At 33.3% G+C, this 23,820-nt stretch overlaps 1 protein-coding gene across 1 annotated transcript; it reads right to left on the bottom strand.

Moving 5' to 3' along the window:
* Nucleotides 1-15,825: 15,825 nt before the first annotated feature.
* On the bottom strand, nucleotides 15,826-16,245 carry LOC104906416 (uncharacterized). The gene has a single exon (XM_010695156.3). The coding sequence runs from the start codon at nucleotides 16,243-16,245 to the stop codon at nucleotides 15,826-15,828; it is 420 nt and encodes a 139-aa protein (XP_010693458.2).
* Nucleotides 16,246-23,820: the final 7,575 nt, after the last annotated feature.

The following is a 23,820-nucleotide window of genomic DNA, read 5'->3' as shown; positions in this document are numbered from 1 at the left end:
CGTCACCTGACTCCTTAATGGCTAGGAAGGCAGGGACTGAAGGCTCAGGAGGGACAATGCTGGGCTGAAGAGGGCAGACACCTTGTTTACTGGTTCCCTGAAGCAGAACTTCCCCCGTTATCTGGTCCTTAACATAAACAGAATTTTTATCAAAACTCACAACACAATCATTTTCATGACACAACTTGTTAACGGATAATAAATTATGTTTCAAATTAGGGGCATGACAGACAGATGATAAACGGAGGGGACGACTTGCAGTTTTTAAAGTTAAATTGGTCGTACTTTTAATTGGGAGTAAGGTACACTAGTACAGAAAAGGCAATTTGCGTCGGATGTGAAGCGCCTATTTGCGTCGGACCCTGGTACGACGCCAAAGCCCTCGACGCAAATGACTACGAAATGATCTGCGTCGTATGTGGAAACGACGCAAATTAAGAAGCTATTTGCGTCGCACGTTATATACGGTGCGACGCAGATGAGTCTGCCCAGCCAACATAGAGCTCTAATGTGCGTCGCACATCTCCTAGGGTGCGACGCAGATGAGTGATTTGCGTCGCACCTTGGGATACGTGCGACGCAAATTGATATTTTAAAAAAAAAAAAAAAAAATTTGAGAGGGAAAAGAAAATTAATTACAGAGACGTTCATGACTGGAAAATCAATTGAAGGATAGGTTCTGTTGCAAATGCCATTGAACGATTAAATAAAATAATTACATAAAAAAGAATACATAAATTACAGAAAATCAATTAAATAAAATTACAGATATACAACTCCCCAACAATAAAATCGATATACAAAATATGGAAGTGAACTGAAAAAAACTCAAAAAAACCAATAATAAACAGATATACAGTCAATATTTCAGATGGCGGTGCAAAGGAGATCTGAAAACCTTCATCGGACAAGCCTGAAAACGAATAAACAAAAATTTAAGATCTGAAAACGAGAAAAGGAATTTAATAACTGAAAATTTGAAAGAAAATCCTAGATCTGAAAAATAAACCCTAGCCTAGGATAAATGCAATAAAAAAAAAACAATGAATCACATGCGAAAGAAAAAACACGAAACACGAAAAGGAATTTAATAAAAAAAAATCCTAGATCTGAAAAATGAAATGAATTGAAATCAGTGAATCACATGCGAAACACGAAATAAAACGATTAAACAAACTAAACACGAAATACCTGATCGATTTTACATGCGAAACAAACAACGAGATGATCGATTTCATCGGTGCCAAAGAAAAAAATGAAATGCTGAGATCTAAATTCTGAGATCTAAGTTCTGAGATCGGTGCCAAACAAACAATGAAATGCTGAGATGATCGATTTCATCGGTGCCAAAGAAACGAACGAACTTCGATCGATTTCATCTGAGATGATGATGTTCGACGAGAGAGAGAGAGGGGGGGGAAGACGCGGCTGGGAGAAAGATTTCATCTGGGCGTTATTAGATGCGGCTGGGGGAAAGTATTTTTAGGGTTTGGGTATATTAAAAGGAAGAAGTTATTAGACGCGGTATAGAGTTGGGTGGGCTGATGTGCGTCGGATGGGCCAAGGGGTCCGACGCACATTAGCCTTTTGCAACGCATTTTTATATTGTGCGACGCACATTGGGAACCAATCTCTCCAACTGGTGCGTGGAATATGCGTCGCACATAGGCAACAAGCGACGCACATTGTTAATTTGCATCGCATGTAAGGATGGTGCGACGCATATTCTGCGCACCTGCTGGAGAGATTTTTGTGATTTGCGTCGCACAGCTCCCCTCATGCGACGCAAATCCTAACTGTGCGTCGTTTCCGTGTCTGTGCGACGCAAATCAGGGGACGCAAATCGTCCTTTTTCTACTAGCGGTACCATTACCAACTACAACAGAACTAGACCCAATATAAGGAGTTTTAATAGAGAACGTACCATCCTGAGGAGTCATGTGAGATGCAGCTCCCGAATCCGGGTACCAGACTGAGTCATTAGCTTCACCACCAACAGACAGTGCAGCTAAGGCTCGAGTGACACTTTCTGAGGAGGAGGGAACGAAGCTGGAATTGAAACGCTAGGGACAGTAAGCAGCTTGGTGACCTGGAAACCAACACAAACCACATGTATCGGAAGTAGGGGTAGAGATAACATTGTTACTATTTGATGAATTACTCCCTGTAGACGACAAATTATTAGTAATATAATCTAGGCAAGGCATACTATAGGATGACAAGTTAGAAAATTTACTTATACCATTTGAGCGTCCCCGATTACCATTGTTGTTGTTGTTTCCTCCAGAGCCACGATTATTATTGTTTCCACCATTTCCACCATTATTATTCCGAGCATTGTTGCCCCACGATTATTATTACCACCTCTGTTTTCGTTATTCCTTCCCCAATTCCTCCCTCCAGAATTAGTCTGGGAGGAGGAACATGAACCAGTTTCAGTAGATTTAACAGCAAGTAATGCATGATGGGATGAGGGATCAGATGCATCCTTAGAATTTAGCAATCTTTGTTCATGCAGTAGCAACTTGGGACGCAAATCATCAAAACTAAGTGGGAATGGATAAGGCAGGAGGGTAGTAACTATATGATCGTACTCAGAATCATGATCTAAACCAAAAAGGGTATAATGCACTAAATCCTGGTTCGACACAGGACATTGAATTGCAGCAAGGGAATCAGCAATCACCTTAATCTCACGTAAATATCCATCCATGGTCTGGGAAGCAGTCTTTTTAATACGAGTTAACCGACCCTTTAATTCCATTGATCTGGCCATACTAGCATGCATAAATCTAGTTTGTAAACGAGTCCAAATCTCCACAGAGGTAGATAAATCATGCACATCTACAAAAACATCCCTAGACAGTGTGGCAAAAATCCATGATTTTATTTGTTGATCCACACGCAAATATTCATAAAACTGATTATTAGGGAGAGAAACACCATGTTCATCAATAATAGTTGGAGGAGGAATAGAAATCGTGCCTTCAACCATACCAAGTAATTGATGGGAAAGAAGAAAACAGGTAATCAGTGTTTTCCATAACAAATAATCCTCGGGGGAAAAGAGAGTAATAGTTACCAGATTACTAAGATTAGGAGCAGAGATTTGCGGCAGGGCAAAAAGAGAAGCCGAAGGAAAGGCTGGAAACAGCGGCATGCCGGAGAGTTGGGGGCCGGCGGTGGTGGCCGGAAATCCGGGTGGGAAACGAGCGGCAGTCCCCGACGAGGAGGCGCCGGTAGGAGGACTCGAAAAACCAGCAGCCAAGTAGGGCTGCGTGAAGGACGCAGCAAAGGGCGGGGTTGAAGCAGCGAAAAGAGGCTGCGATAATGTGTTGGCATGCGCCGGAGAGGAGATGGCGGCGCCGGTGAGGCCATGAACGGCGGCAGCAGACCATGGCTGCGAGTAGATATGATGCGAGAAGTCCGTGAAAGAAGGGAGACTCGTTGCGGGGTTTACCGTGGCGGGGACCGTACGCGCCGGTGAGGGAGACTGGAAGACAACGGAGGTTGCCGGCGATGGGTTGACGTGGACGACGGCGGTGGCGTAAGAGCAAGCCGGCAGGTCCATCAGAGAAAGAGAGGAAATTTAACTTCCGGTGGAAAAAAAACTGTAGGTGGGTTTTTTTTTTTGTGTGTGTTTTTCTGTAGAAAAACCTAGGCTCTTGATACCATGTACAAGTGTGGGAAACAATTGTGTTAACCTGTTGTAGGTTAACCTGGCATTCAATATATATAGTGTTTACATTATAGACCTATGACTATGAAAGTATCATTCTACCCTTTACATTATAATATTATCTCTTTACATATAATATTATCCAATAACAGCTAGGATCATAATGTTTGTGGTGCTATGTATTTATAATTGACATCTTTTGTGGGGATATCTCTAATAATAATGATTCTACTTTTAGATTTTTTAGCTCTTTTTTTATATATTACCCTCATATTTTATAATATAGATATATATATATATATATATATTATACATATATGTTTTCCAATCTTATATTCATATTATTCTTCTTTTTATGAAATATGATTGTTTTTTATTACATGCATAATTGCATATATTAGACTGTATACCTTTGCAGGCAGGCCCGGTCCTGAGCATTGTTTGGAGGGGCAAGGAACAAGGGCCCAAGGCTAGGGGGGGCCAATCCTAAAAATTTTAAAATAAAACTAAAAAAAAAAACTAATTAATGACCCAAGTGAAGTCAGTGAATCACGCGTCATTTCTTCCTTCAACATTCTGAAACAAACTCTTTGAATTCCTTCCATTCTACTGCTTCTTCACTCCTTCAATCTCTCTCTCTTTCCAAGATTCATTAAATTCTTCTTTTAATTTCCAAAATTTTCTCTAATCTCCATTAAACTCATTGAAATTTTTCATTTTCCCCAAAAAATTAGCTGTTAATTTACCTTAAATATGGCAACGGGAATTTTTTTCTACAATTTAAATAGGGAAGAATTGGATTTCTATAATGCAATACTCATACGATTTAGTCTCAATCAAGTGAAATTATTAAGATTTTATGAAATTAAGAATATGAGTAAGGTTTTGGGGAATTTTTTTGATTCTGATTTGGCTGATTTTCTGATTCGATATTGACGCCTCGTCGTCGGTGGTTGTTGTGTTGCCGGATTGTCGCCTGCCGGATCCCGGATCCTTTCGCAATTCGCAGTCTTCGATTGTTGCTGCCGCTTGCAAGTTGCGGCCTACTGGCACCTGTTTGCTGTCCTGCGGCTGCTTTGGCCTCTGTTCGTGAATGGTGCTGCTGCCCTGCCCTGCCGGCCTGCCGTGTCGTCGTCGGTGGTTTCAAGGTGTTGTTGTTCCTAACTCTTGTCTTTAGTATTCTCAATTCTGTCAAATCGATTGTTAATTTCTGTGTTTATTTATTTTATTTGCAAATTATAATGTTGCCTAAAAAACATTTATCAGGAAGTGAAAAAAGGAAAAAAAAAAAAAAAGGAAAATTGCTGAAGAGTTAATAAAATCACAGCAAGGTGTTGAAGAGCTATTATCATGTATTAGATGATGGCATATGAGTTGCTTGAATAATTTCTTTTATAAATTTATTTGCCAATTTGCATTCGCTTGAACAACGGATTTATTTCATATAATTACTATCAAATTTTTTATTTTGTTTTATTATAATTTGTATTTTTTAAAGGGACCCCAATCTACCATTTTGCCTAGGGCCCCAAAAAGATCAGGACCGGGCCTGTTTGCAGGTGTACGTGTACATACAAGTAACTAATCCCGAATTCCCTTAATAGTTTACAAATGTCACCATGTATATATGAAGACGTGTTGGAGTAAGAAATATCAATAAGCAAATGACACCCTCTCACTTGAGGTCTATAATGCTTTGGGGTTATGCCCTTGAGACATACTGACATTATTAGGAAGGCATGAGTAATGTACTGAGTAATTTTTAGTGCAAAAGTCCCCAAAAACCAATGCTTAACAAAAGTAAATAAAGGGAACAACAAAATATAATTAAGAGAAACACTTTTATACATTTAGAGAACGACAAGGAGTTATGGTAGAACACAAGCTTAACCCCATCATAAACTTGATAATTGAGAAAATTTAACTGAAAGATTATCTCAATTACACGAGAATTCTATGCTAAGAAGCTACTATATCCTAGATTGTTGAGTCCAAATGCTGAGACTAGTGCTATGAAATATGCTAAGGAAACTAGAGAATAGTTATTGTTCTTTATTGTTGACGATCATCTCCTTGTCACTCGATCCCACATTTCTATTTATAGGATTAGTTGTTAGCAGTTAGCTGTACAGGCTTCCCATCTTATGTCATGTTGGAGATTTAGAGCATTTCTATGATAAGATTCATGTTATGTTTGTATAAGTCGTTTGGTTATGCTGTCGTGACTTAACAACTTAGCATATATAGAGGGTGTCCATGTAGAGCGTTCGCTTAGAGTTGGCAGGGATTAAGGAAGCAAAGCAACGGAGTGATGATAGTGTCTATAATCTATGAAAATGCAGCCCTACAAGAAAGAAGGGCTGCGTTTTATTCAAAAGCGCAGCCCTAATGTATAGAAGGGTTGCGTAATGAAGAAAGCGCAACCCTTCCTTTTTTTCCCCTAGTGTCTTGTTTATTGCGATAATGTTAGTGCGGTTTATCTCCCTAGCAATCCCGTTCAACACCAGCGCACTAAACATATTGAGATGGACATACACTTTGTTCGCGAAAAGGTCCCCAAGGGCCTAGTTCGTGTCCTTCACGTCCCTTCCTGCTATCAGTTTGCTAACATCTTCATTAAGGGACTTCCCCGACCTCTCTTTGAGGAATTTCGCTCCAATCTTAGCATTCTCCCTTCTCCTGTTTCGATTGCGGGGATGTGATAGAATATGCAAATATTCTAGATTGACTTTGTGAATATTCTTGCATGTATATCTGTCAGTATCTTTTGTAATCTTTAGTGATTAGCTTCCTAGTTTCTAGCCTCTGTATATACTAGCCTTCATATGCACGCGATGCGTGCGTTAATGTCAAAATTTGTTATTCTATTAGATACTTCATTCGTACTTTATTTATTATTAAACTTAAATGTGAAAAATTCAACAGTTAGATGAATTTAGATATATTAATTCGCTAATGTAAAAAAATAAAAAGGTTGTGAGTGATTGTTAACATTAATTTTTTGTGAATGAATATTGAACATAAAAAACAAAAATAATGAGTTGGTTTAACTGAATTAAAGAATATCAAAGGTAGTGAATGTTCAGACTTTTCATGTGCACGTTATGTATGCCATCTTTTTTTTATAAGGTATAAATATTTTGTCCATTTAATTTTTGATTGAAGTATTTGATGCATATACCATTTTAAACTTGTTTTAAATGGCAAGTTGGAATGAGAATTTTTAAATGATTTGTTTTTGTAATGTTTTTCTTTCCATTAATTAGATCATTAAGGGTATTTTAGTCACTTCAAAATAGGACACCACACCTCCTCTCTTGGCTTATATAATAGAGATACTCTTGTAAACCTAATTACGTCAAGATAATTATTTACAAAGTCAATCTAGAATATTTACATATTCTATCAAGTACGAGTTGATGTTCAAACTAATTATCTTTCCTAATAAAAAATATATATATATCGCCTAGTTTTTTTTTTTCCTATAGCCAGATAATTTTCGCTGTCCCCTAATCAAATTTGATGGGTGCTTTAAAAGGCAATCCTAGTGTCCTACCATACAGATCGCCATTGAGATTTGAGAAAAAAAATTGACTTATTGAACACGTGAATGCAGTAAATTGGAGCAAGGTAGCAAAATATTAATTGTTTTGATTATTATTTTGTCCGGAAATATATTGTGACTCTTTTATTTTATTTTTCTTTTAGTTTATCTTTGTTTTAATGATTAGAAGGTGTCGTGTGAGACATGATGTGTTCGGAACATTTGAACTTGGGACAAAGAAAATAAAAGCAATAAATTGTGTAGTTCACAGAAACACAGGGTCACCTATATTTATTTACCAACATCAACATATATATCATATTTCATTTATAATAATCATGTGACCTTTGTCTACCATTCAAATTCTTCTACTAAATTATTCATGTAACGAACCGTGACTTTGAGCATCGTGGTATGACTTCAGCACTTTAATTCTCACGGTTTAGGTTTGCACTCTAATCCCTTCTTATGTTAGGAGGATCTTGTTAAGAAACTCTTAGTTGCTCTCTCGCAAATAAGTACATGCACTTATAATATGGTGCATCCTTTTCTAAACTACGTTGTTTTATCATTCTTTAAGTTTATAATTTAAAAAAATTATTGTTATTTGCTTCTTTAAATTTTGCAACTAAAGATTCCTTTTTCAAATTTAAATTTAAAAAGTATATGTTCTTTTACCTTAAGTGTAGATGTTCATTTACTATATGTTCTTTTCATTATAACCTTTGTTCTTTTATAAATATAAAACGTTTTTTAATTTTAAGTCGTATGTTCTTTTTTAAAGTAGAAAAATTGTTGAAAAAAGTTTGTTTTCTTTTATATAAATGGTATGTTTTTTTTGGGTGCACAATGAGCATTGTACACCCTAGTGCATAATCCACGCTTTGTTGCTCTCTAGCAGTCCCTCTCTTGATTTTGGAATAAAGTAGTTTATCAATATACTATTTCTTCTACATATTTATTTTCATCCTCTTATGAAGAATGAATAATTGAATATTAAGAACTTAGGATCCACTATAAAAAAAAATAAAGTATCTACTCGTGGTAAAATCCTTTTCCGATCATGCATGTTGTTTGGAAGTAAAATTTGATCATGCATATTAGGGATGGGCGTGGGTAGGGTATGGATCCGCTCCGACCAGACCCTAGACCTGGACCATAAGGGTCTAGAAAAGTTGGATCCGGACTCAAACCATTAATGTTCCCTTCTTGCACATACATATGTATAGAATTCAAATTAAAAAAATAGTTTTTTGCATTTTTACATATTTTTTTGGGAATCTTTATTAAAATACCTCTTGAAACAGACTCTACCGAATCCTTCGAAAACTGAGTTTATAAGCAATCTTTTATTTATATTTCTTTGACTTTCGATATTGCCTATAATCTATAGGGTTTAGGATATGTGTTTAGGATTTAGGGTCCAAATGCCAAAAGTTGGAATGTTAGGATAAATACGAAGGTTTTTCTCTAAAAAAACAAAAAAACAAAAAGATTATTAAATAACTTTAGAGTCTAAGTGTAGGGTTTGAGTAAGGTATGTGTCTAGGATGAATCAAAGACCTTAACCGAACCCTAAGAAGTTCACTTAGACCTGAACCCAAACCCAAACTCTTAAGAATTAGAAAAAGTTGGACCTAAACCCTAAAATTAGGCTCAGATCTGGTTAGGCCGGTCTTGGACTCATACACTCATTCCCATCCGGCCTACTGCATGCATATTGTATATTTTCAATTCTTAAATTATATTTTCTATTTAGTCGAATATGATAATATACCTCTATGTATATAAACGATACTTTCTCCCTTTTTTATTGAAACATTTTGACTCTTTTACTATTCATAATTCACACTTTGATTGTTACGATGATCTATACAGAATGTTAAACGTAGTCGTCATATGAGATCTTATTTGATTTGTCCCAACGTGTAGTTTTTAAAATCTCATTAGTATCATTTTTACAAATACATAACTGAAGTTATTAATGGTCAAAATAGTATCTCGACAGGTGAGAAAATCAAATGTTGCGATTAGAAAAGAACGGGGAAGGTATAAAAATAAGGTATTGTAAAGTTTCATACCTAAAACAGATTTATCATTGCTTTTTTATATTACCCAAAAACAATGAGTTTTTTAAAAAAACAATTTCAAACAATTTTCAATATCTGCTCCATAAAACATAAATTTACTTAGCATAACTTTATAATGGTAGGCTATTTTTTAAAAGATTGCAAGAATTTCAATTTTAGACTTGCAGAGCACAAGTTTAATCAATAATAATATCTTTTGACTATTTTTAATTTCAAAATAGTACTTTGAAAATTAGGCATTAAGAAAAAACAAGTAAAATTTGTGTAATAGCTTTTATTTTTATATCCAAGTAAATAAAAATGTTAAAATAAGATATATAATACAAAAGACAAAGAGTTGCGATATTAAAGAGAACGACGAAATATAAAAGTTGTCATCCCTAAAAGTATATTGACGCAATCAAGGCCCAAGATAATACCTTCAAGGTGGGCGAGCTCTCTTGGACCATTTAAAATATTGTTTGGGATTTTCAAGGCCCAAGATGAGACCTTCAAGGTGGGCGAACTCTATTGGACCATTGAGAATATTGTTTGGGATTTTCGATCGTATATGTGGAGATTATGGGTAATAGACTATGAATACGGCCCTTTAAGATCTAAATTCGGGCTTCTTATGACTTGTTCCAGACAAGGTAGGAAACTTCCATCATGGGCCCCGTCATGGGCCCTATCCCTCTATCCCCTTCGCTAGCATCCGAAGTTGGGCTTCTTTTTTCCTTTTAACAAATGAATTAAATGGGGATTAACTTATATGAAATTTAGAGCCCACCGTGGAAGTGGGACGGTGGTGGAGTTGGAGAACTTCCCATTGTGATAGTTTAGAGTAATATAGAAGTACTACCAAGATAACTACTTTAATTTAATCTATATTTGTATAATGCCAATGCTAATGCGGTATAGTTGTTACACTTAATTTTTTTTTTTTTTTTTGGGTTGCATTAAAGGTGATGATTTAAACCATGGTCATATACACAGACCACAGTAGTACACCTTTTATAGATGATGACTTAAAATAAATAAGGTCAAAAATATACCTTTATCATTTTTCTTTTGAAGGTTTTACAATACATGTACCGTCTCATTTTTTGGATATTTCATAATATATTTTTTCATTTGAAACATAATTACATGGGTTTAAAATATAATCATAATCCTTTTTCTCTTTATCCTTAAGTTGTGTGTCATATAGAAATAGTACATGTATTGTAGAATGAAGGTAATACATCACAAATTGCTAAAGATAAGCTCTACAAGACTACGACCAAGGACCTTTTGGTCCGATGGTATGATTTCCTATATTTCACACGAGAGACCAAGGTTCAATTCTTGGTGGGAGTAAAATTTCAATATTGTTGGGGTGGGGTTGGAATTTGGGGCTTGTTGGGGTCTGTGAGTGAGTGACCCACCATAGAGTTCACGAAAGAGGGGGCAAAAAAATTCTCTACGAGACTACCACTACTAGGAGTGTTATATTACCCATTTTTTTTAATTACGTAATTAGTTATTAGGCCCCGGCTATGCGCCGGGTAAGAAAAAAATTCATTTATGTATATTGTACTTTAAAATTATAGCACTAAATATAATTTGGTCTAGTCATTAAAACTTTCGTATATGAATTTGAGGTCACGGGATCAAAACCTATTCTATGTAATTTCTAACTTTTTTTTTTATTATACATGGATACATGAACTAAAACTCCCCGGGAAGAGTGCCACGTGACACAATTCCTTATATAGGAACGTCTTTTAGGAGCTAAAACTCCGTTTTTTTACTTGCAACACTTTCCTAAAAGAGAAATAATTAATTACTTGAAACACTTTCTACTTTTGCTTTTCCTTTCTCTTTATCTCTCTCCAATCACATGGGGCCCTTTCCTTTTTCCCCTCTCTACTTCTCTCCTACCCAAATTTTACATTGGAGTTGATGAAAAAAAAGAGTTACAAGTAAAAAAAACCGGAAGAAGTAGCAGTTGTTGTAATCCTAGCACATTAACTTTTTGATATATTCATATACTTCAGTTAAACCATATTATGATATTTATATAAATGAAAGAATATGGTTATGTTGGGGTATTGTTTGTTAGATTCGATTATATGTATGTATTTTTAAATTACCAATTATTATACTCTATTTGGTTACTTGTTGTTGTCATTTATTAGCTTACATATTTTGTGCCTCCACCACAGAATAAGCGTTCTCCAAGAGTTCTCCAAGTGTAAGTGTGGTGGAGGCACATAATATCAACGACGTTCGAATTACTCATAAGAAAAGGTAATAGCGGCAGTTGACTTGATTTTAATGGACGCCCTTCTAATTTGTCTTGAGGTGATAACATTTCATCAAAATTCCCAAGCAAAAGCCAAGGGTAAGGAAGAGTAGTATTTTTAACCGGACAATATGTGCCGAAAATTGAATACATTTTTTTGCTTGGTTTGTAAAGTATGTCTAAATGAACCAATCGGTCATACGAGTAGCGATTTTGTGGTGTAATATTGGAGTTATTCCAAAACACTCATATTCCTTCAATATGGTTGATTGGGTCAATACTAATTTATTGTATAAATGAAGTATTTTTAAGAATTCGATGGCTATTATTATTATTAGTTAGTGTTTCAATGATGAAAGAAAATATACGGGTTATATTTGTTCTTTAGGTAGATTAGCTCATTTAAAGCTTGGGGTTTTTACCCTCTTGTATTCGAGCACAAAATCTTCATAAAATAAACAGTTTAGTGAGATAGGGTTATAAACCAGGCCATAAACTATAAACGCCACAAACCAAAGCAGGCCAACAAAAAGGCCTCATTACCTTCCTTCATCTTCTTGGGTGATTTGAAAGATGATGAAAGAAGCCTGTCATAGAAAGCAAACGGGTGAGGGGGTGTATAAACACCCCTGTGCAAACTCTATATACTCCCAAGATACAATCATATTAATGGATTAATTATTTTTTAGCGGTATCTGATTAATTAAATATTTTCAAAATGTACCATTCCTTGTTTAAATAAGAACTAGTAATTAGTCCCGGGTTATGCATCGGGTAAGGAAAATTTTCATTCATTAATATTATAGTTTAAGATGATAACACTAAATGTTATTTGGTTGAGTGGTTAAGACTTTAGTATATATTCTTGAGGTTCCGGGATCAAACATTATACTATGCAATTTCTAACTTTTTTATCGTAGTGAATTACATGGAGTAAAACCCCCTTACGGAGAGCGCCACATGGCACCGTTCCTTGTTTAGACACGCCTTTTAATATATTAGTATAGATATTTATTTTCTCTTTTTGCAAAACCAACGATGCTTATAATCTAAAAGGGGGAAAAATATTCCTATACTTTCACATTATAAGGCACAAGTTTTGCTTTAGCTAACGTTATCATTGGAAACATATGGGGCACATTTCAATCAACAAGAGAGATATATGTTATAAAGTAAGTGATGTTATTGTAAAAGGTGGTCATTCATATGCCAATAAAATTGAGATTTGTTCACGATATGCTCGTCCACTTTATATCTTAATGATTATTTGAAAATGATTTAATCATGAATCTTAATTTTACTCTTTTCTATAGTTCGACTCTCTTCTCTCGTACTAAAATAATAGAAATTCAGTTCAGTTCAGACATATTTAGATCAATTTAGTTAAATTTAATTAATTTTCTCTTACAATTTCAGCTCAATTCAATTCAAAACAACATAATCATAATTGGTTTATTACATAAAGCTTGAACTAACATTCCTTAAAGAAAAACCAAACAATTTTTTTTTAATTGTTTCATTTTAACTTGTAGTAACATTTATCAAACTATAATTTTAATTATTTAATATATAGTTTTCCTCCAAAAAGAAAATTATTCAAGGTTTAAATTATAGAAGTTGATATATTTTTATTTTGCCATATATGTTGAAACTATTTCATAACATTTTAGAAAATAATATTTAGTTCTAAATATATCTAGAAAATTTTGGTCTAAATAAGGAAGGTGATTACTAATTAGTATATAAATTCAAAGTGAAACACATAAAAATTTCTATTTACTTTTATAGCTTTGAGTGTATATAAAACATTGTATTTCCAGTATAAAATGAATAATAATAGGCTTATTCGGCGCAATCTTTTGAAGTAGTTTTTAGTGTTTTGAATTAATCATAACATTAACTAAGAAAAAATAAGAGTGTTTGGTTATGTAGTGGTATGAATAATTTTTGTCTTTTAGTGGTGGAAGTAGTGTTTAGTGTTTGTGAAAAGCTATAATTTATAGCTTTGCGGGTAGTGTTTAGTAGTGTACAAATTAATATTAAAGTTTTGTTTGAGTTTTTGACTAATTATTTATAAACATCTACTTCGACAATTTTTTTTTACCAAACATCAAATATTTTATACCATTATTTTCAGAGCCAGAAGTTATACACAACCACTAACACGTAGAGCTAACATCAAACATTACATATTTTATATCAGCTCAGCTAACAACTATTCTCTACGTGTTTTCAGGACTTACGCCTCCGCAGAGCACCTAAGAATTTCAAATAGTAGTGTTTTAACAGCTTGCAAAACTACGACGCATTAGATAATGAGAATGATGAGATTGCCCCCGATAGCCGAGAAAAGTTGCGACGGAAATGAAAATGGAAGGAGTTATTTTGTAATAATTAAGTTCAATTACAAAATTCCCCTAAAAAAACTTTTAGTCAATTACTTCCGACTTACATTATGCTCTCTCCGTCTCCTTTTATAGTTTCCATTTTACTTTAGGCACGGCAATTAAGGAAAGAAGGATTATTATGTACTTGCATTGGGAGTTGTTGTGTTTTTTGAAATGATTGTCATAAAAAAATGAAAATTGTTTGAATAAGACAATTCATGAAAAATTAAAATAGGAAAAATATAAAATGGAACAGAAAAATGAATAAGACGATTCATGAAAAATTAAAATAGGAAAAATATACACATTCATTATACACACGCATGTACGCTTTGTATACCCAATGTTAAATTTTTCTTGATTGCTTTTGTAGAGTTTTTTTTTTCATTTTACTTATCTGATAAGCAAATAAAGCAATGATCACAAAAATAAAATAATATTTTATTGTATTATACGGACGATATATATAAACTAATAGTTATAAACTACTACACCTAAATGATAATTTTTATCCTTGTGCAATATCGGGAAGAATGAAAATAGCGGACAGTAATAAGTGAACTTTTTTCCTTCTCATATTAACTTTATTAGGTGGCCAACGTTAAAATATGGGGTATAACATATATGCTTAAAATCCGAATTCTAAAACGTTCAAAATGAAAATCATGCAACAAAACTTTTAAAAGGGGGAAGCAAAAGTGAAAAAGACATTAGAGGTATAAATATATACTACCTCCGTTCTTTTTTAGTTGCAACATTTGACAAATTACACTATTCATGTTCTCTTATTTGACCACATTTATTGATTTATATGTTAAACAAAATATAGTCATGTGGGGTCTTGTTTGATTCGTTTCGATGTAAGCTTTCATAATATCAAATTTTTATAATTTTTACTTACATACAATTAGAGATAAAACGATTTGAAATTGTACATTGGCAAGCGTGAAAGTCAAAACGTTGCAACTAAATAAAAACAGAGGTAGCACTACCTAATTCTTATGTCATCTAAGGAACTTTGGGTTCGAAACATAAAAGACATTGTGAAGTAAAGTATTCCTTTTCTTGCGACTTAGTTTGTGCAAGAAAAGGCTGAAATTATACCGTAATCAACTTTTGCAACTAAAAGTAAAGGTGCAATATGCAAAGTTTGTCAAATTTGGTAGGAAATTAGGGAAAATAGAAAGAATCAAAATGGATTATATTTTATCGTTTTCTATTTCACCAACATACAATATATAAAAAAATCCGTACATCCATATAGATAAATAATAGAAAAAAGTTAAATCATCTCTCTTTTTTTCAAAAAAAAATCATATTTCTTTCTTATATGCTTCTAACAAAAATTTAACTCTGACTGAACTAACAAAAAGAGATAGAGAAGCAAACAAAACATAAAGTGTATACAATTTTCGAATTTAGCAAATACACATAGAAAAATAGCTTCCAATATGTAACAAATAGTTTTGAGCGTACCATGTGATACGATGCACCAAAGTGTAGAGTGAATTAAGGTCATGACAACCCAACTTTGTTGTACTATTAGTTTGTATCTTATAACGAATTGTTTTGTTTTATTAATTAAAAAAAGGATAAGTTGGTTTTCTTTCTTAATCCAAAAAAAGACGAGAGAGAAATGATCATATCTACCCCAAAGAAATGATGCATAATATAATAATATTCATCAAAACCATTATTAATACTATATTAATATTTCATCTCCTGTACATCAACAGAAAAACTAAAATAAAAAAGGCCAAGTATACATCTATGAAACAGAGTGCTCTGTTTTCTTCTGTATAAAATTCTATGAAGCTAAAACCTTCAAAAAGAAGATTAAAAAAAGTTGTTAAAATAAGCTACCTTAGAAACTTCCTGTTTATGTTATTAAGATGAGAAGGTACAATCTTAATAACAAGGCCAGGAAAAACATCATCAGGGTCATGAATATGTGGGTTACGTTCAACAATAAAAGGATCACCACACTTATCACTTATAGTATGAAGGGTCTCTCCTTCACTAACAACGTAAATTTCATCACATGGATGATGATCAAGCGAGTTGGTACCTTTCATCATGAGTAAGTTATTATGACCACCATCATCATCATCATCAAAATAAGAGTTGTAATCTTCCGCCCTCAAGGTGATGAACAAGATTAACACAACTATTATGATGGAACAATACCACGACGCAGTATCTGCTATCGTCAGGGTTGCTCTGATACCATTTGTAGCAGACGTAGAGGATCTTCTTTGATTTGGACTTAGAGGAGCCATTTTATTTTGGGGGGAGTTCTTTTTAGTGGGTTTTGGAAGGTTTAGAAATGTTTTTGGGTGTTTTGTTTATAAAATTTATGTTAGTTTTTATAAGATTTTTGGGTGGTTAAATAAGGGAGAAGTTTGGATTTTGGTGAAGAGTGAGAAGTGGGGGAAGAAAAGCGAGAGAAAGTGGAGTTGATTGGAGTTCAACGTTGAGGGGAAAACGAAAGACGTGCATATTGGTATGGAGTGGGAGGGTGGAAGAATTTGTGGGGTGAGCCGACTTTTTATTTGGTATACCAAATCAAATTTTGCTCCATTACACGTCTTTCCTGTACCCTATCTAAGAGGAAAGGCTTGCTTAGTAAGTAGTAGTTAGTGTTGAAATATATATAATAAAAGAATTACAAAATCTAATTAATTAATCAACTTATGCAACAAGTTCTGCCAAACAGTTAAACTAATCAGCTAACTTATCAGTTTCAGCACCTTATCAGTTTCAGCTATACCTTATCAGTTTCAGCTACCTTATCAGTTTCAACTACGTTTCAGGTAGTATTGCCAAACAGACCCAGTACCGTCTTATCCTCTTCCTAAAACAATCCTAAATAGCTGCAACTTTTTATTATCTACCGACTATCTAAGAAAGAAGTAGGCTCTATTTTTTTCGATTGAATTTAACTGTACTGAAGTTAATTTATTTTAATTTAACTGAATTGAAATGAACTGAATGTGTTTGAATTAAACTTAATTTCTCTGAACAGAACTTATTTGAATTAAAATCGTAATAGGCTAACTGAATTGAACTGAATTTGTTTAAACTGAATCGAGTTTTTCATTAATTGAGTATAAAAGAATAGAATCTTGGACTATGTTTTCAATTAAAAATACAAAAAAAGCAAAATAAAAATTAAAACATGCAAGTAGACAAGTGGTTGTCCATACTCCTCTGTATTCTTAATTTTCAAAAATTTATTGAGTTGACTTTGTAAAAAAAATCTAATATTCATTTCTCATAACTTTATATAGGAAAAATGTTGTCACGATTAATTTAATTTTATCAACTTATCATGTGTATTTTAGATTTTTAAAGGTTATCTAAATGATGGAGAAGATTGGTCAATATAATAAGAGGGTTGCGATTAAATTTAAAATTTTTGGTGACTATAATTTTTGTATCCTTTAGAAACCTTTGTTTTGTGTATAAAGTAAGATTAACTTGATCATTTCACCGGTTGTTAGGTGGTTAACTGTTAGTCATTTAGACATTTTTCTTCATGAAATGTGCACAATTAGTCAAGCTTCTCAATTAGTCAAGCCTGTCAATTGTCATGAGCTCTTTGTATTTAAACTTACCTCGATGTGTTAATGAATAATGATACACACTACTAAATTACCCAATTATAAGAAAAATATTTTCTGTTTATTTTAATTAGTAGTGCTTCGGAGTTCATATATACTATACCATCTAATTATGATAGATTTGCTATCCCAACTTATATATTCATAACAAGTTTTATTTTAGGTCCGATTATGTCCCGAGTATTTATATTTTTCATCTGTTAGTAATTTAATTTTAAAATGATTACATCATATATCACTTGTTGTAGTGGTAAATGTATCTTAATTCTTATTAATACTTAATAGGTCATGGGATCAATTCAAGTAGGGCTGTTCAATGTCGGATATCGGATCCGATTCGATCCAAAAATTTCTGATCAGAGGAATTGCGATCGAAAATTTCGGATCGGGTCGTTGACATTTTTGTAAAATTCCGATCTGTATCCAAAAACACGAATTTTTTCGAATATCTGAACCGAAATATCCTAAATCTTAAAATCGGATCGAATATATGAAAATTCAGATCGGATCGGCAGATTTTTGGAACGGATATTTTTGAACACCCCTAAATTCAAGACATCATTATGAGATGGCAAGAGGATGGTTGCAAAAAAGAAATCAAATACGAAAAAAATAAACTTTATGGTTGGAAGTAGGCATTCACTGCCACATTGCTAATTGCAATTCAACACATATTTATAATTTTGTGTAAACATGAATCACTATGCACACCTTTTAATAAATTCGTATCTAGTATCCTTGGTAAGAAGGGTCTCCTAAATTTTATTTTTTCTTACATTATTAAAAAAATATAGTAATACATATCTAGTTTTCGGTACAAGTTCATGTATGATTTTTTTATAAGAGAAATCGGCACAATTGTTAATGGGAATTTGGTGATTTTCTTTTTCTAAAAAAAGTATATATCTAAAATTTAAATTTAATTAATGATTACAGGACCCCAACTAAAGATCGGCATGAACCCAAGACCCAGCCCTGACCCAATTGGACACGATTCATTTTAAGAGTATGCGTCTAGAATTTTGTGACACGTTGGGTTTGGGGTGTGTTAAACAATCGGGTCTGGATCTGGATCTGATAGATACAAACATGAACTTGTCCTACTGACCCATTTTATTTCTTTCTAAAATCTCTAACATGTTGCATGCTATGTGGCAATGCAATCTTTTTACGATTTCATCAAGTAAATTTTAAATCTCTTGTTCTAAATTTTGCATAGTACTTGTATGCCATTATTTCTTATTGATTGATTGTAATGTTTTTTTAAAAAAAATTAGCTAAAAAGTGATGGGCCACAATATCAATGACAAACTTAAAAGTTAAAAGTAAGATAACACACATATAGTACACAAATTGTGGGACAAAATTTTTTAATTCTATTAAAATTGGAGGAGCTTAAGCATACACTTTGAAGGAGGCCGGAGGGGATTCCCTTATCACTCCCTCCCACCACCCCAACTTCCAAATTTCTTAGCCCGCTAACTTGAGTCGGATTTGCCTGCAAGAAATAGTGATTCTATAAACTCTTCATCTTAAAAGCTATTAAGGAACCCAGACGTACCTATTACTCAAGAAATTTCGTAAAACTCTTGTAATATATCATAATGAGGGAATCTGCCTGGATGCTTGTTTGAGGACCTTTACTCTTGTCATCTTGTAAATAGATGAATATAGTTTACTATCAAGTCATCAAGTGGGAACTCTCAAGTCTCAGTTACGTTGTAGACTGCAACTTTGTCTCAGTATGTTTTTCTAAGCTTTTCACAAACAAATTAAAATAGTTCTTCTGCTTCAAAAGTAATGTAGCAATTATACTTATACAATCTCTATTGCACTTTTTGAATATTAGTCTTTCTAGCTATATAAAGCTACAGATTGAGATAAATATTATGTGCATGCATTAGCTAGGTTGTAAAGTTTGACTATAAACATGTGGATGTTACATTAATTTTGAAATGAAGGCCAAGTTCTCATGCATTATCCAAAATAAGTGATGGTAAGATACTAAGATTACGCTGACTCAAGGAAAAACTAATTCACAATCCTTGCATATGGCATAGTATAGCTAAACAAACACAAGTCAATAATATAGGATCACATATTATATTCTCATACACCAAGTTAAGCCTTGCCTAATAGTAGTAGTAAGTATATAATCTTTCAACTTCAAACTTGGGGTTTGATTCCTACTAGGGCACTTTAGAAGAGGGTTTTTCTTTACTAGGGATGACAATGGGTTGAATTTGGATCAAATTATGCATAATCCGACTCCAGCCCTACAAGAAGTCGGATTTTAAATTTAATTCCGGCTCCAACATCATACTCCGAAAATCCAACTTAGGCCAGACTTAAAATCCTGACACGTATGGTATTTGAATTGCTAGGAAAGAAGTCTTGGCCATATCTAAACAACTAGCCACTAAATCAAAGTTGATAAGGTTCAAATTAAATTTTTATATTTATAATCTGATAAATTCATATAAGACTAATAAAATTTGATCATTGTAATTTAGATGAAGACTGTAGACCATTTAATATGGGTGAATAACACAAGATCGTAGCTAAACACCTACCACTTGATTTGACTTAAAATCCTAACATCCAATCCGACTTTTTTTTCCGCCCTATTTTTTATATATAAAAATCTTCTATAATACAAATAATCTAATTATTACGATATAATACCTCTATCTGTTTTTTTAGTTGACCCGTTTTCCTTGGGCACACATGCCAATGTACTATTTTACACCTTTATATCTCTAATTATCAATAAGCAAATATTACAAAAAGCTGATATTATGAAAACATATATTGAGACGAATCTAAAAGATCCCAAATGACTATATTTTTTTAAAGTATAAATCACAAAAGATAGTCAAAGTTTTACATGTGAATAGTGTCAAAAGTCAAAACAGATCATCTAAAAAAAGCAGAGGAAGTATTTAATAATCATATGAAAATTAAACATTATTATTATTTTTAACAATAATTTCTTCAATGAAAAAATCTCAAATAATACAATTGCCACAAAGTGAAAGTCAGATTATACATACATAATACATTAATTTAAAAAAAAAAAGAATTAATTGTCTTAAAGTGGGAGTCGGATTTGGATGTCGGATTTTTTTATGGGATCCGACCCTCCTCCGACTCGGAGTCGGACTTTTTAAACGAAATTGGATTCGAATTATTTTTTGTCGTAGTAGGCTCGGATTTTTTCCTTCAGATCGCAATGGACTAGGTGTCGGATCTATTCGCCATTCTCAGAGTGTCTTCCCGCAAACCCAGACCGGGTTAAACTACGAGAGGTTACGGCCTATCAGGACCCTTCATCTACCATAGGGTACCAAAAAAAAATATATTATATTCTGTCTTATACACACTGCTGGTTTTACTTATTCAGTCATGTATTGATGAAAATAATTTATATAGTTGTTTCAAATTTGTCTTTTATGAAAATTTATTTCTACTGAAAATGCCGTAAAAGTTACAGCCTTCAATCTCATCAAATGAGAAAATACTTCAGGATGGAAGATTATAATAATGCTATTGACTATTGTAATGATCATAATGAAGAAACATACTTGAAGGTGGAAGATTATGTGCTCAAGAAACAAACTAAAGGCGATTGATTGACATGGACGGTTTATGGAAAACGCAAAGTGCAAGGATTGAAAGGAAGAAAATATTTAGGTTGTGAAGGATTACTGATTACATCATAAGTATCATGTGTTCCGTAGAGAGAAAATATTTCGTTGCGTATCAACTATCGAGCTATATTTGACCAAGTGGTAATAATACTATAATAGTACATTTCAATCTCGATGTATGGGGTTCAATTCTCACTGAAGTGTCTATACGTTAACACGAAACAAGTTGAATTCATCTGACCTACCTAAATAATAATAATATTGATAATTAAATATAATAATAAATCTCACTGTGATATAAGAAGGTTGTTAGCAAAGCAAATTCCATATTAGATTGTCTATGTAGGAAATGAGGTGAATAACGAGCAAAGAAGTTTGTCAAACATCACTCTTGCATCATTTGGTGATCATATTCATGTAAACAAAAAAATGTCCAAGATGGCTCTAGTTTTTCATTCACCACCTAATCTTAGAAAATAAAACAGTACGTTTGTCTGAATCGTAGGAGTATATATCAAAGTTCTATGTGAAATGCATGTACAGAAAAGTGGCTTACTGAACTGGAATGTTGCATAAGTGACTAAGTCAACCCTATTCATCTTAATAAACGCTCTTTGGAAATTAGATAGAAGGGTAAGAGAAATCCTACCCCCGAAGTGCTCCAATTAAAATTTGATTATATAACTTTAAAGTTTTGGAAAGTGCGATACAATTTTTTACCATTATACGAATCTTGGTTATCTACCATTTCCTTGTGATGAGATTAGTAAGCAGTACGTTTCTATAATACTTTCAGGTAAAAAAGTTTTTAGTCGTGGGCGATGCCTCTAGGTTATTAACATTTTCATGTTAAAAAAATATCATCTAATGTTACATAGTTTATTGACAGAACGAATTTTAGTATATTAATTAACTTGAATCACATGGTCGAATCTTATACAAAACATATTTCTCATTTTTAAAAGTATGATGATTACATGGAATGAAATACTACTTTTTAATATATTAGTATAGATAGTTAAACATGCTAACTATACATATATACTTAACAAAGTGGCAATCGAAAGGACCAGTCTAAGTTGGTTTTAATTAGGTCGAGACGTTGTCACGTTGAATTACATCAAATTTATTTATACTATCACATATTTAAGTCATTTATTGATTAAAAAATAACATATTTACGTCATTTGGATTATAAAGCTAATTCCGCAAATTAGGTCGAATCGGTTTCCTCTAATAATTATATATGTTGTGATGTCAAATCATTGAATGGTCACTAAAAGATAATTGAAAGATGAATTGAAAGATGACATGCATGCAAACTTCTTTTTCTTTTGTCTTTTATTATAACTTAAAAGATGGTCCTACCAGACAAATAATTAACCCTCGAGATAATATCATACTCCCTCCGTTTCCTCAAGATCTTCCCACTTACTGTTCCTACAGATACCAAGGAAAATCAAGTTGTGTGGGGCATGGTGTGAGTAAAGTAGGAGAGAGAAAGGGGTTAAGATAAATAAACAAATAAAAAGGGGTTAAAGTAGGAGAGAGAAAGAGAGTAAAATTGAATTAATAATGTAATGGTGGACCATATGATAGTGACATGAGAGGGTAAATAGGGAAATTTATTTTGCCAAATAAGGAATAAAGCAAAAGAGGGAAGATCTTTTGGAAACACCCTTAAACGGAAAGAGGGAAGATCTTTAGGAAACGGAGGGAGTATATAATTATTCTACATTTTATCTAGTGCAATCAATTATCCATTAATCAATCTAAGAATTTTAGAATTCTTTTATAATCTAATTCATTTTTTTGAAATTCCTCCTATCTGTCCTAAAATTGAATTTGTCCCGCTACAACACACAGACTCACAACAATTAACCTCTAGGGATACACGGTTTCTACGTTTCCGGTGTTGACAGAAAAGTAGATTGAGACAGCTCTATAATATTGCTCAGATTAGAGGAAATTGGAAGAAGAGGAATTTTTTTTTTTTTTTGGTAAGAAGAAGTGGCTCGGACCCCACTCGGGTCTTAATAGGACAGACACTTGAGAGTAAGGGGGAAAGGTAAGGAGAATTCCTACCCTTAAAGTGCCTCTAGTGGGGATTGAACCCCCAACCTTGAGGTTGGAGGGGTGCTCTTCTTACCACTAGACCAAGTACTACTTGATGGAAGAAGAGGAATATGTGTTTGTGTTTAATCTGTATCCTCAAGGAATACGAAAGCACTGGTATTTATAGAAAAATGGAAAACCAAGAGTTATCAGATAATGGCTGATAATGTCGGAAAACGTTTAGTAAATCAAGTTAATGGCAGAAGATGTGGAGAGTAATTAGGAAAACGGTCGGTTAATCAGTCACAACAAATGATCATTAACCACACATCACCACATACCCACTAAAAACATCATTGCTACTCAACTCAAAGGGTAGAGGAAGAGTAATGCTTATAAACCTTACATTTTCCTTCTATTTTTTCAATGTGGGACAAAAGATTAAAAAAAAACACTTCATATTCTTTTAAGAAAATTTTGCCAAAAAGAACCTTTTAAAAGTTCAATTTTGCGATAAAAACCTTAT

Source organism: Beta vulgaris, chromosome 3 (genome assembly GCF_026745355.1).
Source record: "Beta vulgaris subsp. vulgaris cultivar EL10 chromosome 3, EL10.2, whole genome shotgun sequence".
In the NCBI taxonomy this organism is placed as follows: Eukaryota; Viridiplantae; Streptophyta; class Magnoliopsida; order Caryophyllales; family Amaranthaceae; genus Beta; species Beta vulgaris.
Note: the sequence above shows the minus strand (reverse complement) of the source record. Positions and strands in the feature narration are given on the sequence as shown.

Excerpts from the sequence above, each read along its gene's own strand:
- LOC104906416 (XM_010695156.3), bottom strand. The coding sequence starts at position 16,245 with ATGGCTCCTCTAAGTCCAAATCAAAGAAGATCCTCTACGTCTGCTACA.